Source organism: Puma concolor, chromosome E1, assembly GCF_028749965.1.
Source record: "Puma concolor isolate L17-30 chromosome E1, mPumCon1.1.hap2, whole genome shotgun sequence".
NCBI lineage: Eukaryota > Metazoa > Chordata > Mammalia > Carnivora > Felidae > Puma > Puma concolor.
Window position 1 is genome coordinate 24,445,045 of NC_141680.1, and position 16,678 is coordinate 24,461,722.

Consider the following 16,678-nt stretch of genomic DNA (forward strand, 5'->3'; position numbering starts at 1 on the left):
CTACCAAAAAACTCCCAAAACCAAAAGCAAAAAAAAAACCCCTGCAGGGATAGTACAGAAAAATTTGGAGTAAAAATTTTAAATTTGATGGAAAAACCCTCTGCCTATGATATGAAGGTCACATACACTCACTATAATGGTAGTTGAAAACTCTGAAATCACATTGCACATGCTGCTTTTTTCTCAGAAGCAACAGAGCCTCCTCTCAGCTCTACACGTACAGTTAAAAGAATAATCAAGCTAAACTGACCTGTGTTTACCAGCTGAGAACAGAATTTACATGAGTCAAGTTCTACTATGAGTAAAGGTCAAAATCCTATTGACCTGCTATTGAAAACCCAGGCATTCAGACACAGGAACCCACTACTGTAGCTACAAGAATATGACCAATTATTGTCTATAAAAAGGGCAATGGAAATCTGATTGTGAGTTATTTTTGCAAACCCACAGTTCTCAATGAGGTTAAACAGGCAAGGAATATAAATTGATACAACCATTTTTTGGAAAGCAATCTGGCAGCACATGTCAAGCATTTTTAATGATCATATTCTTTGACCTATTAACTCCACTTCTGGGAATCCACCTTAAAAAATTCTATGGGACACGTGAGTGGCTCTGTCGATTAAACTTCCGACTCTTAAAAAAAATTTTTTTTTAATGTTTATTTATTTTTGACAGAGAGAGAGACAGAGCACGAGCGGGGGAGGGGCACAGAGAGAGAGGGAGACACAGAATCCGAAGCAGGCTCCGGGCTCCGAGCTGTCAGCACAGAGCCCAACACGGGGCTCGAACTCATGGACAGTGAGATCATGACCTGGGCCGAAGTCAGACACCCAACCGACGGAGCCACCCAGGCGCCCCTAAACTTCCGACTCATGATTTTGGCTCAGATCATGATCTCACGGTTTGTGAGCTCGAGCCCTGCACTGGGCTCCGCGCTGACAGCAGGGAGCCTGTTTGGGATTCTCTCTCTGTCTCTCTCTTTCTCTCCCTGACCCTCCCTCGCTCACTCTCTCTCTCAAAATAAATAAACATTAAAATTCTAAATATATATAAAGCTTTATTCACAAATGCATCAGAGAATTATGTATGATGATTTAAAAAACTAAATATCTAATAATAAAAGATAAACCTATTATTTAACTATTAAGAGTGACATCCTCAAAACACCACAATCACTTGAAAAAGTGTAACAGAAAGTGAAAAAAAAATGTCACATTATGATCACAAAAACATTTAACCCATGACTGGCTGACCTGCACCCTATAATGGCACAGAGTATCAAGCCCTATCAACTAGGATACAAAGCACAATAATCATCAGGTACTTTTACAAAAAAGAATACTGTGACATATGAGTATTATAAACATTTCTATAAAAATGTTGTAATTATGAGATCATAATTCTTATTTGCTGAACAAACTGCAGTGTAGAAGAAGAAAAAGTACAGGGACTCTTTCTGCTCAGCCTAGGTAACTTCAATATTTAAAACAGTAACATCAAAGTGAACATTCACTTAAAAATCATTATAGTTTCAGTCTCACCATCATACAGAGCTAAATGTCTTCTGTGTCCACTACCATGCACAATACGGGTTGACTTTTTCCATAAAAATGTTTAACAACTTGATGATCATGGTTGTGTTTAACATATAGTTCCTATCCAGTTCCAGAAAATGACCCATTAATATTCATGCTGTAATTACTATACTACTTAAAAAAAAGGAATTATCATATAAATGTTGATCAGATATTAATGATTCTTAACTCTCACTATGTAACAGAACTGCCTTAAAGATATTTTAAAAATAAAGATGTTCTAGCACTAATCCTCAGAGATTCTGAATTAATAGTCTGAGTTGATACCCAGGCATGAAAATTTTTTAAAGCTTCTTACATGATATGCTGGGGCGCCTGGCTGGCTCAGTCAGTAGGTCATGTGACTCTTGATCTTGGGGTCACATATTAAGCCCCATGCTAAGTGTGAAGATTGCTTAAAAAAAAAAACAAAGGCTCCCGATTGATGCTAATATGCAAGTTGAATTAAGAACTACTGCCATAAATGATTTGTTCAAAACTGTTCAATAATGTTGGAAGAAATTTTAAAATAAAGAAAGCAGCTAATACTTACACTGAAACTTTCTAAGGTTGATTAATCCATGGTCTCTTATAATTCTAGGATGAAAACCACAATAATGTTTATTATAATTAGTTTCACATTTAATACTTCTTCCACATGCAGCTTTTACTAGGCATATGAAACACTATGGGGTGGAATATTGCGGTTCAAAGACATTACTCCTCACAAGTTTCTGAAGGGCAGTGAGTCTGCTAACACAATTTTAGGCTTTCAACCATCATATATTTTTCCTTTCCTTGGACATGGTAGACTCTCAATAACTATTTGCTGGATGAATGAATGAACACTCAAAAATACTGAAAAACACATCTGTAACTTGGCATGAAACAGAAGGGAATCTGTGTCCATGTGATAAGAATTAAACTATTCAATTTAGGGAATTGATAATTGAGAATAGCCATTTAAGGGAAATAGCTAAACCATAAAATGGCACCATGATTATACATTCAACATTTATAACCGTACATGTGTACATTCACATAATGCTTTAAACCTATTTGAAATAAGTATCATGCATGTTTAATGGAAGTGTCTCCATAAAACATAAGATCAAACAGCAACCTCAACCACTGAGTTCTACAATACTGTTGAGCTTGAATTATGTGTTTTAAGCAAAACAGAATTTAAGTAAACCATGTGTCTGGAACCTTTCATTTTATATCACATGTATTTATTTATTTTTTTAATGTTTACTATTTTTGAGAGAGAGAGACAGAGAGCAAGCAGGGAAGGGGCAGAGAGAGAGGGAGACACAGAATAGGAAGCAGGCTCCAGGCTCTAAGCTGTCAGCAGAGGCCGATGCGGGGCTCAAACTCACAGACCGGGAGATCATGACCTGAGCTGTAGTCGGCCGCCCAACCGACTGAGCCACCCAGGCGCCCTATCACGAGTATTTATCACTAGTAATGAAGCTTCTCACAACAACTGGATAATTTTCTTCAGCACTTCTCAGAACACACAGAGAATAAGCTTTACTTTAGGTCACATCTTGGTCCCTCAAGAGTGCCCCCCAAGTCCTATTCCCATTTTTGTTGTTATGTCACTGTGTTTCTACTCTGTAACATCATGACAACACGCATTCACACTCATACCCTCTGCATACCCTTCTCTGAATTGTTAAAAGTCTCTGTAATCTAACTGCTAAAATTGTCTGGGATCCATTAATTTCTCAATCTGAATGTATGCTTTTTGTTCTGCTGCAAAGAGAAGGAAGAACTTGAGAGTGTCTGAAAATTGTTCAGAATTTTTTGAAATCCTCCTGAGTAAGACTTCTCAAAAAAATGAGCCATTAGAATGGAGCATTAAAGGAGCACTTGGGTGGCTCTGTTGGGTAAGTGTCTGACTCTTCATTTCAGCTCAGGCCATGATCTCATGGTTTGTGATATCAAGCCCCGTACTGGGCTCTATATTAACAGCATGGAGCCTGCTTAAGATTCATTCTCTCTCTCTCTCTCTCTCTCTCTCTCTCTCTCTCTTTCTGCCCCAATACCCTGTTTGCACTCTCTCTCAAAATAAATAAATAAACATTAAAAAAAATGAGAGCATTAAAAGAAGCATAACAATTTGATAACAACTTGAATTTAACTGTTCCTGTTTTCTTTAAAATAGTGTACCCATATTAGGGGTGCCTGGGTGGCTCAGTCGGTTAAGTGTCTGACTCTTGGTTTCGGCTCAGGTCATGATCTCACGGTTCATGGGTTTGAGCCCCACATTAGGCTTCATGCTGACAGTGTGGATCCTGCTTGGGTTTCTCTCCCTTTCCTTCTTTCTGCCCCTCCCCTACTTGCTCTGTCTCTCAAAAAAAAAAAAAAAAACAAACCACAAAACAAACAAAAAAACAGTGTACCCATATTACTCAATGACCATCATAACATCAAGAAAAGGTAAGGAAGGTGGAGGCAAAAAAGCAAAAAAAGGACAAGTGTTATTACCTCCATTTGACAGATGGAAAAATTAAGGATCAAGGAATATCATTGTCTTCCTCAAGGTGACAAGATGAGTCACAAGTAGAATGTTCTTATGGGCTATATGTGGTATTCAATACTGCATACCTGAAAGAAGGCAGGATGGTTTTCTGTACTTACTTTTTTCGCCTTTGTCTCTCCTTTAACCTGGAATGATAGATATCTACTACAGCCATCTTCAGAGCTATAAACAAACAGACATACACATAGATATAAAGCCAAGACAAAAATAAGTCTTTTACCCAAACTGTCCTAAACTTTGAATGTCATATTGCTTACTATTCCACACACACTGGTCTAGGCAATTTGTCTCTTGGAAACAAAAATGTCCTAGGATACTGAATTTCTTTATCAGTAAATTACAGTGAAGTTCTTTGTTTCCTGTGTACACATCTTATATGGCATATCCTACAGATAACAACTTGTACTTTTTACTGAATACCTCTTTTGGCCATGCCTTGTCAGGTATATTACTAGCTTTAATATAATAGGAGTCTGAACTTTGGTGACACACAGGCTAGACATTGCATCTATTAGAATAGCCATAAAAATGAATACTGACTGGAGTTATGACCTCACAGGTACAAGTTCAGTAGACAATGTCAAAACAAGACTGATGTAAATATCGTATAGAAGAAACATTTTCCCGGAGTAGCAGTTTTGAGTTGGGGAGCAACAACTATTTACGGGATGGTTTTGCATTCAGTACTAAAAAGTTCCACTAAATAGCCTAACAACCCCAAAGCTATGGCCTGCTTTGCCACCCATGTTCCAATCCTTTCCTGGCTTTAGTCTCATGTTAAGGGCATGGGGAATTAGGAGAAAACAGATAGCAAAAGGTTTCCTCAATATAACAGTTCTGGTTCTCTTTCTTTCCCCAGCCAATTTTTCCATCTTCAGAGTTCTTCAGGGTTCTATTCTCATCTTTCTTTTCACCCCTTACCTTATTCCTATAAACTCAGCCACTCCTATGGTTCTGGGTACCATCAAAAATATAATCTTACACTCAGATATTTATTTTAAGCTCCAGACCCTATCTGGATATCTCTACTCACATGTCTTCAGTTACAAACTTATACTCTACCTCTTCCCCAAACTCTGCTGTCCAAGACAGAAGTCAATGGGACTCTCCCTCCTGTCTCTCCATATCTAGTCAGTGAGTCTTATCTATTCTGAATGCTTCAGTCTCTCAAATTTCTCTCTTCCTATATGTCCCTAATCCTATTCTTTAGCTTAGCCATCTTGTGTCCCCTAGATCACTTCATGTACTCTTTTAATAACTCCATTCCTGCCTTATTCTAATTCAACCCTTCATATGGTACCAGGGTAATGTTTTTAAGCATAATCCGCAGGTGCATCTCCCTTGTTGATAATTTTTCAGTGGCTTCCCATCTACTCACTGGAGTTCAAACCCTCGCATATTATATAAAACCTCTTACTGTCTTGAATCTGCCTATTTTCCCAGTCTCATGTCCTACCATTCCCTTATATGCCCTATATACCATACACGCAAAACAATCTGCCCTAGATCACACAGCTGCTAAGTGCAGAGCAGGTATTCAAACCCAGACAGTCTGGTTCTAAGGCCTCGAGTAGGAAAGACACTGAAACCGCCCAACATGTTTACTTCCTCTGTGTTAGTCCGAAATTCTAAATCTGGCTTATCTAACAATGAAATATGTGTTAAAAAAACACTCAGAAGTAAAAAGTCCCACAAGTTTACAATCTGAAGACCCTCTAAAGTTATGAAATAAAGACCAACCATTAACAGCTCTAGAAGAAAATATGAAGACTACTTAACTTAGCACTATGCTATATTAAACAATTCTTCTTATCCATAATCTACGATTCTGAAGTAAACTTAAAATTTAATGATTTTAGTAGATTCTGGAACTATCTTAAGTTGTTAACTTGTTATCTCCTTAGAATTTGTGTAAGTTGAAAGTTTGGTGGGTTTTACTTTAATTACTGAATGTATTCACAGAAGAAAGACGTTCTAGAGCAAACATAATGACCTGACATGTGTCCTTTGAAAAATAAAATATGCTATTCAAAGGTCAGGTAGTATAATTCATAACACACCAAGTCTCACGGCAAAGGATTTATTAGATATGACAATCACATCTTCCAGGATAGTGAGCTTCATTCCAAAATAGAGCCTAGAGCCTCTGTAATACTGATAAACAAAAAAAGGCAATAGAATATCATTGCTCATCAGAAGGATGTGTGATACAAAAAGTTTAGCCTATGGATGTGTGATACAAATTCAAGTTTACCCTATGGGGGCAATGAATCAACACAGATTTACATGTTATTCTAGAGTAACTTTTAAACCTTATTTTCAAATATGTTCCTATTTGGAACAGACAAGTTAGATCTACTGTAGTTGAACCTCTTCTCCCATTCTAACTCCAGCTACCTTTCCCAGTAGTAGTCCCTGAGGGTACCTCCATGAACAGTCTGAAACCCACACTTCTGCTTCCTTGAAACTAGATTTTCAGGCAGGAAAAAAAATGGAACCAATCAAGTAAAAGTACACAATGGCTCATTAGAATCATCAATTTCTTTCACCAGTAAAAGCAATAAAAGTTGAACAATGTACAATTCTAATGCACTGTCAATATGGTATCCCTGGATAAGATAATAGAAATAAATTCTGGATACTCCATCCTGACTCATTACTGTGTATCCCACTGCTACCTGCCCTCAAGATAGTCTCAGATTAGAAGGAAGAAATACCAAAATCTAACAAAATCTAATCTATGAGCAAATGTACTATATATGTAGGTAACTTCAATCACTGGGAAATGACCAGGAATATTTTATATAGGCCATTCTGCCTTGAGTCTGAGATAAAAATAACATAAGTTCTAGCTGGGTGATGTGAAGAGGTGAGTGGATGCATCATTTTTTAAAGTTTATGTATAAAGAAAAAAGTATTAACTACTGTGGATTTTTTGTTCATTTCTAGTAAGTTCAAAAATTAAACAACACTCCTTTATTTTTCCTTACAACTGCCCACAATTAAAAAAAATCAATAGTATCAGAATCAAGATTTAAGGCAATGGTTTTCAATTTTTTTTTAGGTAGGGGCACCTGGGCGGTTCAGTTGGTCCAGCATCTGACTCTTGATTTTGGCTCAAGTCATGATCTCACGGTTCCTGAGTTCGAGCCCCACATTGGGCTCTGTGCTGACAGCATGGAGCCTGCTTGGGATTCTCTCTCTCCCTCTCTTTGCCCCTCCTGTGCTCTCTCTAAAAATAAATAAATAAACTTAAAAAAAAAACAACAACCTTTTTTTTTTTTTTTTTTTTTTTTTTAGGCAAGACTCTCTCTGTAAGTGAATTCTTGATTTATAGGGCTGTTCCATATAAAAGCCCAAGTATGGGGCGCCTGGGTGGCGCAGTCGGTTAAGCGTCTGACTTCAGCCAGGTCACGATCTCGCGATCCGTGAGTTCGAGCCCCGCGTCGGGCTCTGGGCTGATGGCTCAGAGCCTGGAGCCTGTTTCCGATTCTGTGTCTCCCTCTCTCTCTGCCCCTCCCCCGTTCATGCTCTGTCTCTCTCTGTCCCAAAAATAAATAAACGTTGAAAAAAAAAATTAAAAAAAAAAAAAGCCCAAGTACCATGAAATACCCCATATACTGCCATTGCTTTCTAACACACTGCTGTAGAATGATAGGCTCCAGACTGCTATGCTGGTGGAGATGCACTTTACATGCCTGTGTGGTGGAATAGGCAGGTAGGATCAGGGAGAAGGTATGTCTCTAACCAAACACAGGTTTTATATTGGACTCTCTTTTTCAGATGAGAAATGGAATTACGTAGTCAACAGTTCAAGACAGAAAGAGAAACCAAAAACAACAACACAAAAAACTAAGTAAACAGCTAACACACCCTGAGTATTTATCACGTTCCAAGCTCTTTGTATATCTTATCTCATTTATCTATCTAATAACAAGATGACTTCAATAGGAAAAACATGACTTGAAGGTCCAGTGAAATTATTGGTAATTCTGAAAACACATTTCTGTAATTTTTCTAAGATGTTAACATCTTATCACGTTGTTTCCTGAGACTTGGGTGGGAATGACTTAATTAAAACAGGAAAAAGGGGTGCCTGGGTGGCTCAGTCGGTTAAGTATCCAACTCTTAATCTCAGCTCAGGTCTTGATTCAGGGTAATGAGTTCAAGCCCCACTTTGGTGGAGCCTACTTAAAAAAAAAAACAAAACCCCAAAAAACAGGAAAAAAACAAAGAGACTATGTTACCAAAAAAAATCTGTAAGTACTGATGATTGGTTTCACTGCTGGATCATTTCAGCAGTTTGAACTGTGCAACTGGTTCTGGAGAACAAAGGGAAGGAAAGGCACACACAGAAACAAATGGAGAACTGGAATTCTCCCAGAGGAAAATGCATATTTGAAGCTGTCTCTTTTCTTTATAAAGCACACAGATAGCAGCAACTGATTAGAAAATCTCAACTACATGAATAACCCAGGGAGGACCACAGCACAGCAGGCAGACAGAAATGAGAAGGCAGACAATGAAAGAATGAGAATCACTTGGTTCACATTCTACTTAAAGTGACTGGAAGTTCCAGCAAAGTGGGCAAAGAACCAGAGATCATTAAAAACAAACAAACCCAAACCACCCCTAACCTATTCACTCCTGAAACCTCAGCTTTGGGATAAGAATGGTCTCCTTGTGATTACAATGGGGACTGATAACAAAGTTTCCAAACGGCTAGCCTTAAAATATTTCAAGAAGTGGGCAGAAGTCAGAGGCAGTTCCTTCCCACTGCAGTGTATTTCTAACATTGTTCAAAATAGCTGGCAACATGTCTCTGTTTTCCTGACAGAAGGCACTTACTGCTTGCTTGGCAAGAAAACCAACTCAGAAGCCTTAACTGCAACAAAGCCAATCAAAATCCTGTGCACAAACCTGTGACTCAGGTATTCCCCAGAAGCAAAGCTTTTTAAAAGTCATCTTTCCCAAAACCTTCTGGTCAAGATGTACGCAATTAATTCTAGGAGGGAAGGAAGACTATGTGACCTAATGGTTAAAGTCAGGAACTAGGAAGCCTAGGCAAGTCACTTAAAGTCCTTTGTGCACTTTCCTGAATGTAAAATGAGAAAATACCCACCCCTACTTCTGAGCAATGTGGTGAAGCTATAACAAATGTGACATCTCACAAACACAAACACACAAAAATCCAGCAACAAAAATGCAAGGTTGTAAAGACAATAAGCATAGAACAGTATTAAGAACATAGGCTCTGGAGATGGCTCTGCCACTAGCAGGCTAAATGACCTTAGGCAAGTTACTTGATATTTCCATTCTTTAATTTCCTCATCTATAAAATGGAGATGATGATGATGATGATGATGATGATGATGATGATGATGATGATACTGAACTCACAAAGTTTTGCTAGGATCAAATGAGGTCACATGTGTGAAAGGCTTAGCATGGCAAACAGTAAGGGCTATATGTAATAGCTATCATTAGTAGTAGCATTTATGTCTAAAATATCACAAAACTTTACATGCTTTACATGCCTTTAAAGGAAAGGGCACTGCCAGTAGGTAGGTAAGTAATATGTAGTGACAAGGCTGGACCTCTGATCTACAAACCATTAAGGGATCTAAAGGCTGATGATATGAGCCAAAGAAGTTAAAGGCGGGGGGGGGGGGGGGGGGGGGCGGGAAGGCAGGGAAGTATCCATGCTTAGTCAAGAAATTTTGCTGAAATTAGCTTTCCAAAAAGAGGGAGTGTAAACTGTCCTAATGGGCAACCCTATGAAGTGGTGAAAACACCAACCCAACACATAGCAAGGAGCTCATAATGCCTGTTGCTTGCCTAGGTTATGGGACAGCAATTAGAAGATGCTGCACTCAGGATTTTAGAGCCTGTGAAACCCTGGGAAAGGGGAATCCATAAACCTAGAAGATATTTTCCCAAATGAAAGCAGACTAGGGGGAGATGGCCCCCCAGAAAAAAGGTACAATACTGTGTCATCTGCACTGAGATCCCAAACATACCATGATACAGTAGAGTGCCAAGTTATGTCTTCTGCATCTCTCTTTCTGAACCAATAATTTCTGCTTATTTCAGTAAAATATATGATGGTGTCATTTAGGGATCCCAGAACTTCCTTATTTTCTTCCTTAGACACTGCTTCACCTGCAGTATCCTCTCCAGGCCCAGCCTTCTGGTATGGCTGGAATGCAATTAACCTCCATTGTGTCCCAGGCCTCTATAATGGACCATTCAAACCCATCATATTAGACAAATTCCATGAATCATAGCAAAAGTCTTTGGGTGATGAAAAGGGCTTGGTGGCATCAGCTCTGGCATAGAATACAAAACCCAGCCAGTCTGTTTCCTTGCAGTAGTTATGTAAGTGAGAGAACATAAAAGGAATGTTATTAATGCTCAGTAATATTGAAAATATAATGGTGTAATGGAATGGTAATAATACCAATCTCAATTATGTACCATCTTTTATTGGAGACATTCACACTCTGACTAATCAGTGTTACCCCTTCTTTACAGGCAGTGGACACAAAGAAACAGCAAGCAAGATTGCAAGGACTTGCCCAAGATCACAGTGACTCAGAAGCAAGCCTGAGGTAGAATCACTGCACAAAATATGCGCCCCTCTCTCTGTTCTAAGTATGCTTAAAAAGGTCCTTCTTGTTCCTTCTTGAGTGTTTGTAGGCTCCAGTCCCTCCCCTTCATGGAGTGTTCTGGGAGAAAGCATTCAGCTCAGGGACCATACAAATGTCACACTGGACAGAGGGTCACGCTGCCAGAGAAGAGAATATAAGAACTCTAGAGCCATAAGCAAAGCATTCTTTTGTGGTACCAGCATGTCATTCCTCAGATCTCAAGCACTGCCAAACTTCTTTCAAATGTTAACATCTTTTAAAAAGCACCCATCTAGGGGCGCCTGTGTGACTCAGTCAGTCAAGCATCCAACTCTTGATCTTGGCTCAGGTCATGATCTCATGGTTGGTGAGTTTGAGCCCTGTGTCAGGCTCTGTGCTGACAGCACTGAGCCTGCTGGGGATTCTTTCTCTCTCTCTCTCTCTCTCTCTCTCTCTCTCTCTCTCTCTCCCCTCCTCCTCCTCCTCCTCCTCCTCCTCCTCCCCTGCTTGTGCTTTCTCTCTTTCTTAAAATATGTAAATAAACTTAAGAAAAAAAAAAAAAAAAGCACCCATCTCAACATCTTATAGTTCCCTACTAGGCAGAGGGAAAAAGGAGGCAGGGATTATTATTTACATTGTGTTACAGCTGCTTTATATGTAACAATCAGTAACTGATGTTTCGATTCTAATTCAAATTAACTAGAATCAAATGACTTACAAGGCTGTAAAAATTGTAGGAAGAACACAAATCAAGTATGTTATAGGTCTGAAATGCTAACTGAAATAAGAATTGCTAATCAATAGCTTCTTTCTGATTTTTTCCTGTTGCCCCCACTAATTACAGAAAGGACCACAAAAGCACCAGAAGAAACTGCAAATCTTGCTTCTACAAAGAATGAAGAGTGAAATTAAATACCAACCATTACTACCGTTTTCTTGATAATGTTGAAGCTAAAGAATTTGAAGACCTTGGAGAAGTGACTTGGCAAATCTTTGACATAGCTGAGCCATTATTGGCATAAAAAATTCTGACTTTCGGGGCGCCTGGGTGGCGCAGTCGGTTAAGCGTCCGACTTCAGCCAGGTCACGATCTCGCGATCCGTGAGTTCGAGCCCCGCGTCGGGCTCTGGGCTGATGGCTCAGAGCCTGGAGCTTGTTTCCGATTCTGTGTCTCCCTCTCTCTCTGCCCCTCCCCCGTTCATGTTCTGTCTCTCTCTGTCCCAAAAATAAATAAACGTTGAAAAAAAAAAAATTAAAAAAAAAATTCTGACTTTCAAAAGCAGGTATTTTTGAATAGTATCTCAAAGGCTGATGTTTATGTAGCTTTTTTGTTTTTTGTTTTTGCATTAGGAATAAGAAAGATACAAGCCAGGAAACAATACAATTAATGAAAACTGGTATGTATTAGAAATACTGAATGGCAATTTGCACATTGTGTTCAAAGAGACACCAGATGAGGTGAGAAAGACCATCACACGAGTTACTAGGCTTGAAAAGAAGGCTGACATGGAAGACTGAACAAATACTGTGTTATCATCTAGTGAACGCTCAAGTGGTTTGCTTTCAAGCTTTCCTCTTTTAGTTCCATCCATATCACTTCAACTTTCCTTAAAGTTGTGTGGGAGAAAAGGGGACGAATGAAATTTTGAGAAGAGAACAGCTTAAGAAATATGTAGACAGCAAATCCTGAAGATAAAATTTTTATGAAGACTCTTTCTGGTCCCAGCTCTGGTGTAACAAATAACTAAATAGTTCTTCTATGGAGAGAAGAATCAAATTCCCTTTCTAGTGACAGAGTCCCAGTTAATGCATCATGAAAACCTGATTTACAAGTCAACAAGGATTCTACTTGCCTTTACTGCCTGGGATACAGATTTAAGAGAAACAATGGGGGCACCTGCATGGCTCAGTTGGTTAAGCATCCAACTTTGGCTCAGGTCATGATCTCCCAGTTCAGGAGTTTGAGCCCCCTGTTGGGCTCTGTGCTGACAGCTTGGAGCCTGGAGCTTGCTTCAGATTCTGTGTCTCCCTCTCTCTCTGCCCTTCCCCTGCTTATGTTCTTTCTCTCTCTCTCTCTCTCTCTCTCTCTCTCAAAAATTAATAAACATTAAAAAAATCTTAAAAAAAAAAGAGAGAGAATGAAGATGCTGTTTGGGAAATACAGAATCCAAGGAAGCATTATTCACCTACTGTACCACATAATTCTGGAACAAAATGAAAGAAGATTGGGGATTATTTTAAATATATAGTTCAATGTACATGGAAAGAGGAAAAAAAAGAGATTCAATGAAAGTCTAACCATCACTTTTAAGAGTCCTGTTGGCATTAAGTACTAACATTTTAACAAAAGAATTGACATAAATCCTTAGACTGACTAATCTTAGATGAGAATTCAGAAGTGCTAAAAATTCAACAGTTCTGAGAAACAAGAAATTCCCAATCTTGGTCTAAAAAACCTCAAGGAAATTCCATTCTTTTTCTCTACTATGGGAAATTTGGGGTAACAAATTTACAGCGAGCATCTAGCACCATCAGTTGCTACTGAAGTCCTAAGGTGTTCACACTGATTCCTTTCCTTCTAAGGGGGCAGTGAGAGCCATTCAACCTCAGTATAGGTTCGCCTCAGTCAAAAGATCACACAGTCCAAGACTGGGAACCAGCTATCATTACATGATACTCTCATCATTATCACAAATGATCTTTTTTATTGAGGTCAAAAAACAACAACAGGATAAATTTAGCAACTTAACCACCAGATTTTGACTCCCATAAGGGCAGGGAACATGTTTTATTCATCCTTATATTCCTAGCACCAACACAACACAGTGTCACCATGTACTTTACAATCAATAAAAATATTTGCTAAAATAAAATGTTACCATGTAAAATGTCCGAGTCATCTTCAACAAAATCGATGTCTCTCAAGTCCCATTCTGCATAATTGTCAAACTCCTGTTTGGGGAAAAAAAATTCCCACCCCAAACCCATCAGCACTGAGTAATGGCTTCACAGTAGCCATGCTTTAGAAGCAAACAGAAAATAAATAAACACTTGTTAAAAAGCACTGAATGGAGGGGCGCCTGGGTGGCTCAGTCGGTTGAGCATCCAACTCTTGATTTCAGCTCAGATCATGATCCCAGGGTTGTGGGATCAAGACCTGCATTGGGCTCTGTGCTGAGCATGGAGCCTGCTTGGGATTCTCTCTCTCTCTCCCTCTACCCCTCTCCCTGCTCATGCTCTCTTTCTAAAATAAAAAATATATATTAAAAAAAAAAAAAAGACTGAATGGAATACGAGGTTAGGATACTACTATAAGAAATAGGAAGTCATGGGAAAAATCTTGAGACTTTCAGGCAGTAGAGACAGCAAAAATATGAGAAAGTTATGAATCCAAGAATAAAGCCAAACCTAGTATACTAAAAATTAAAAGTAGTCTGTTCATAAAATCTAAACTCTGAATGTGTCATCAAGTATTTAGATAAGAAAATTATCTGCATTAATTCATTTACCTTTTTACTACCTTCTGAAGGCTCTATTTATTTGATAATATTACTTAGATAGTTTAATGGGTAGATGTTCATATTCTACTCAATGAGTACAATTTGTAGGAGCAGTATTTATGGGGTAGCTCTACAGTAACAGCTGCCATAAACAAAATACTAACCTGGGTAGGGCTAGCAAAATTATTTGTAGTTTGCTAAACTTTCAAATTATCTCCAGCAGCACTGTAACTGTGGCTCAGATGATAAATCAAGAGACTTATAATTACTTTCACATGGCTTTTAATTCCATGGGTGAACAAGTAACATACAGTTTTTATCTACATTCATCATTCTTTATACACTTGAGAATACAAAACAGAGGCCAGCCCACTGTAGCCTCTGGACAAAATTCAACCCACTGCCTGTTTTTGTAAATAAAACTATACTGGGGTATAGGCATGTTTGTTTGTTTACATATTATTTATGCCACTTTTACACAATAATGGCAAAGTTTAGTTACAAGAGAGACTTTGTGGTCTACAGAAAATATTTACTATCTGGTCCTTAAAAGAAAAAGTGTACCAACCCTTGATCCTGCACAACTTTGAAACCCCCTAAGGGTGGAATGAGAACCAGGAACCCAATACCTATTAAGGAAGGGAGAGCCAACACCCTGCAACCTAAGAAATAGGTTTTTGGTCTGAAGAACTTTTACATTTTACATGTGAACATGTTTACAAATGAGAAAAGGTACTCAAATGGAAGAAAATGTGGCTGCCTAAGGCCCTACAAATTACAGTGCTTCAAAAATCTCTTTTTCAGTGGTATGGAACCTGTAGGGAAGAGATATACGCCTCATGCAAAACAAAAACAAGTTTCTCCTACCTCGATGAAATCTGCTCGAGCTGGCATGTACCCTGCCATGTCCCGAGAAAGCAAGGAGTCAAAGGTAGGTCGGGGAGGGTCATCTGTAGCTGGAAGAATTTAGGTTTTCTTAGTTACTTAATAAAGTATTGGCATGAAAATGTGACACAGAAATAGTCTTCATTTACACTCTGAAATATTTTTGTTTGGAGAAAAACAGTGTCTGAGAGAATAAATAAAATTCAAAAGATTTTTATAAATGGAAAAGTGAGAAAGATAAAGTATAATGGAAACAGACTGATTCCTTAAAAAGGAAACTAAGACTTAGGGAATTCTCTAAATAAAATGGGGAAATTCCCTCTGATTTGTACTTGCTTAACGTAAGAGAAAACCAAGGATCTTTTCTTTTATATTATAGAACAAAAGTTATTTATCCTGTCTGCTTCAGCTCCCTCACCCTTCAAGAACAATTTCAATTTACAAATCTCACCCAACTGAGAAGCAAAAAAACCCCACAGGATTTGGAATTTAGTTGGAGTTGGGTCCCAGTTCTATCTGCTAGTCCCATGAGGCACAAATTTAACCTTTCTGAATCTCAGTTTCCTCATGTATAAAACAAAAGCACTTGCTCTGCTATCTCACTGGGTTCCTATGAGGAACAAATGATCTAATGGATTTGAGAACAAAATGCTAACATCCAAAGTGTTTTCCAAATAGGTATCATCAGGCTTTGAGTCAGTCAGCTATGAAACCATTTCTAGAGTATGAGGAAAGGGGTGGGGGGTCATGGTGGTGGTGAAGAAACATTCAGATCTTATTACTTGTGCTCTGGGAGCCATTTAGGAAGGATGTCCATTTATAATTCAACACAGGTTTAGTTATGTTTTGTTAGAAGATCCATGAGTCCCTTAGCCACATGAGATTTTTTTTTTTTTTTTTAATTAGCTATTACTACCACAACTAAATGAAGTAAATAACACATTGCTTCTTGGACTTAACACTGGGATGATTAATAATGAGTTCAATACTGGACTCTCCTAAGTAACTAATATCTATAATCATAAACCCTCCAAAGCTTGGAAGATTGGTTCATTTTGGACATCTCATCTCCAAGAAGCATTAATGCTGACTGACATATTCACAACCCTCAGAGTGGGTGGGACACAACTGCAGATCTGGGCACCATGATTTCCAGTATAGAATTCCAATCCCTCCTTAGCCCATTATAGCCTTGACTCTTAGTAACTGCCATGCCAACTCCTCCCATCTTCCATAAGCTCTTTACTTGCCCAAACCACTATTTATCTGCTACTGCAACAGGGCCCAAGGTGAGCTGAGTATCTCTTACCGATACCGGGAGGCACTTACACAGAAACGGAATGGCTGTATCAGCAGTTTTTGCCTCCTCTGCTTGCTTCAGGTTCAGGAGGGTAGATGCAAACAGAGGGTTATTGATGAAATGCTTCATATAGTGTTTTTCACACTCTTCCTTGGTCTTGGTGCACATCTGATTGGCTACATCCTGCCTACAGGATTGTGAGAAAAAGAGAGGTTTGTTCTTTCCAAATTTTAAGTCCC

At 38.7% G+C, this 16,678-nt stretch overlaps 1 protein-coding gene across 5 annotated transcripts in view; it reads right to left on the reverse strand.

The window, feature by feature from the left end:
* The window catches only part of TADA2A (transcriptional adaptor 2A), a 53,002-nt gene that overhangs the window by 12,041 nt on the left and 24,283 nt on the right, over nucleotides 1–16,678 (reverse strand). For all 5 annotated transcript variants that reach the window (XM_086686708.1, XM_086686707.1, XM_086686705.1 and 2 more), the window contains 5 exons: nucleotides 16,469–16,626; nucleotides 15,122–15,210; nucleotides 13,634–13,706; nucleotides 4,224–4,287; nucleotides 2,131–2,174 (listed from right to left, as the gene is read on the reverse strand). In XM_086686708.1, coding sequence (XP_086542834.1) covers nucleotides 2,131–2,174; nucleotides 4,224–4,287; nucleotides 13,634–13,706; nucleotides 15,122–15,210; nucleotides 16,469–16,626 — 428 coding nt within the window. The remainder of the gene's footprint in view (nucleotides 1–2,130; nucleotides 2,175–4,223; nucleotides 4,288–13,633; nucleotides 13,707–15,121; nucleotides 15,211–16,468; nucleotides 16,627–16,678) is intronic.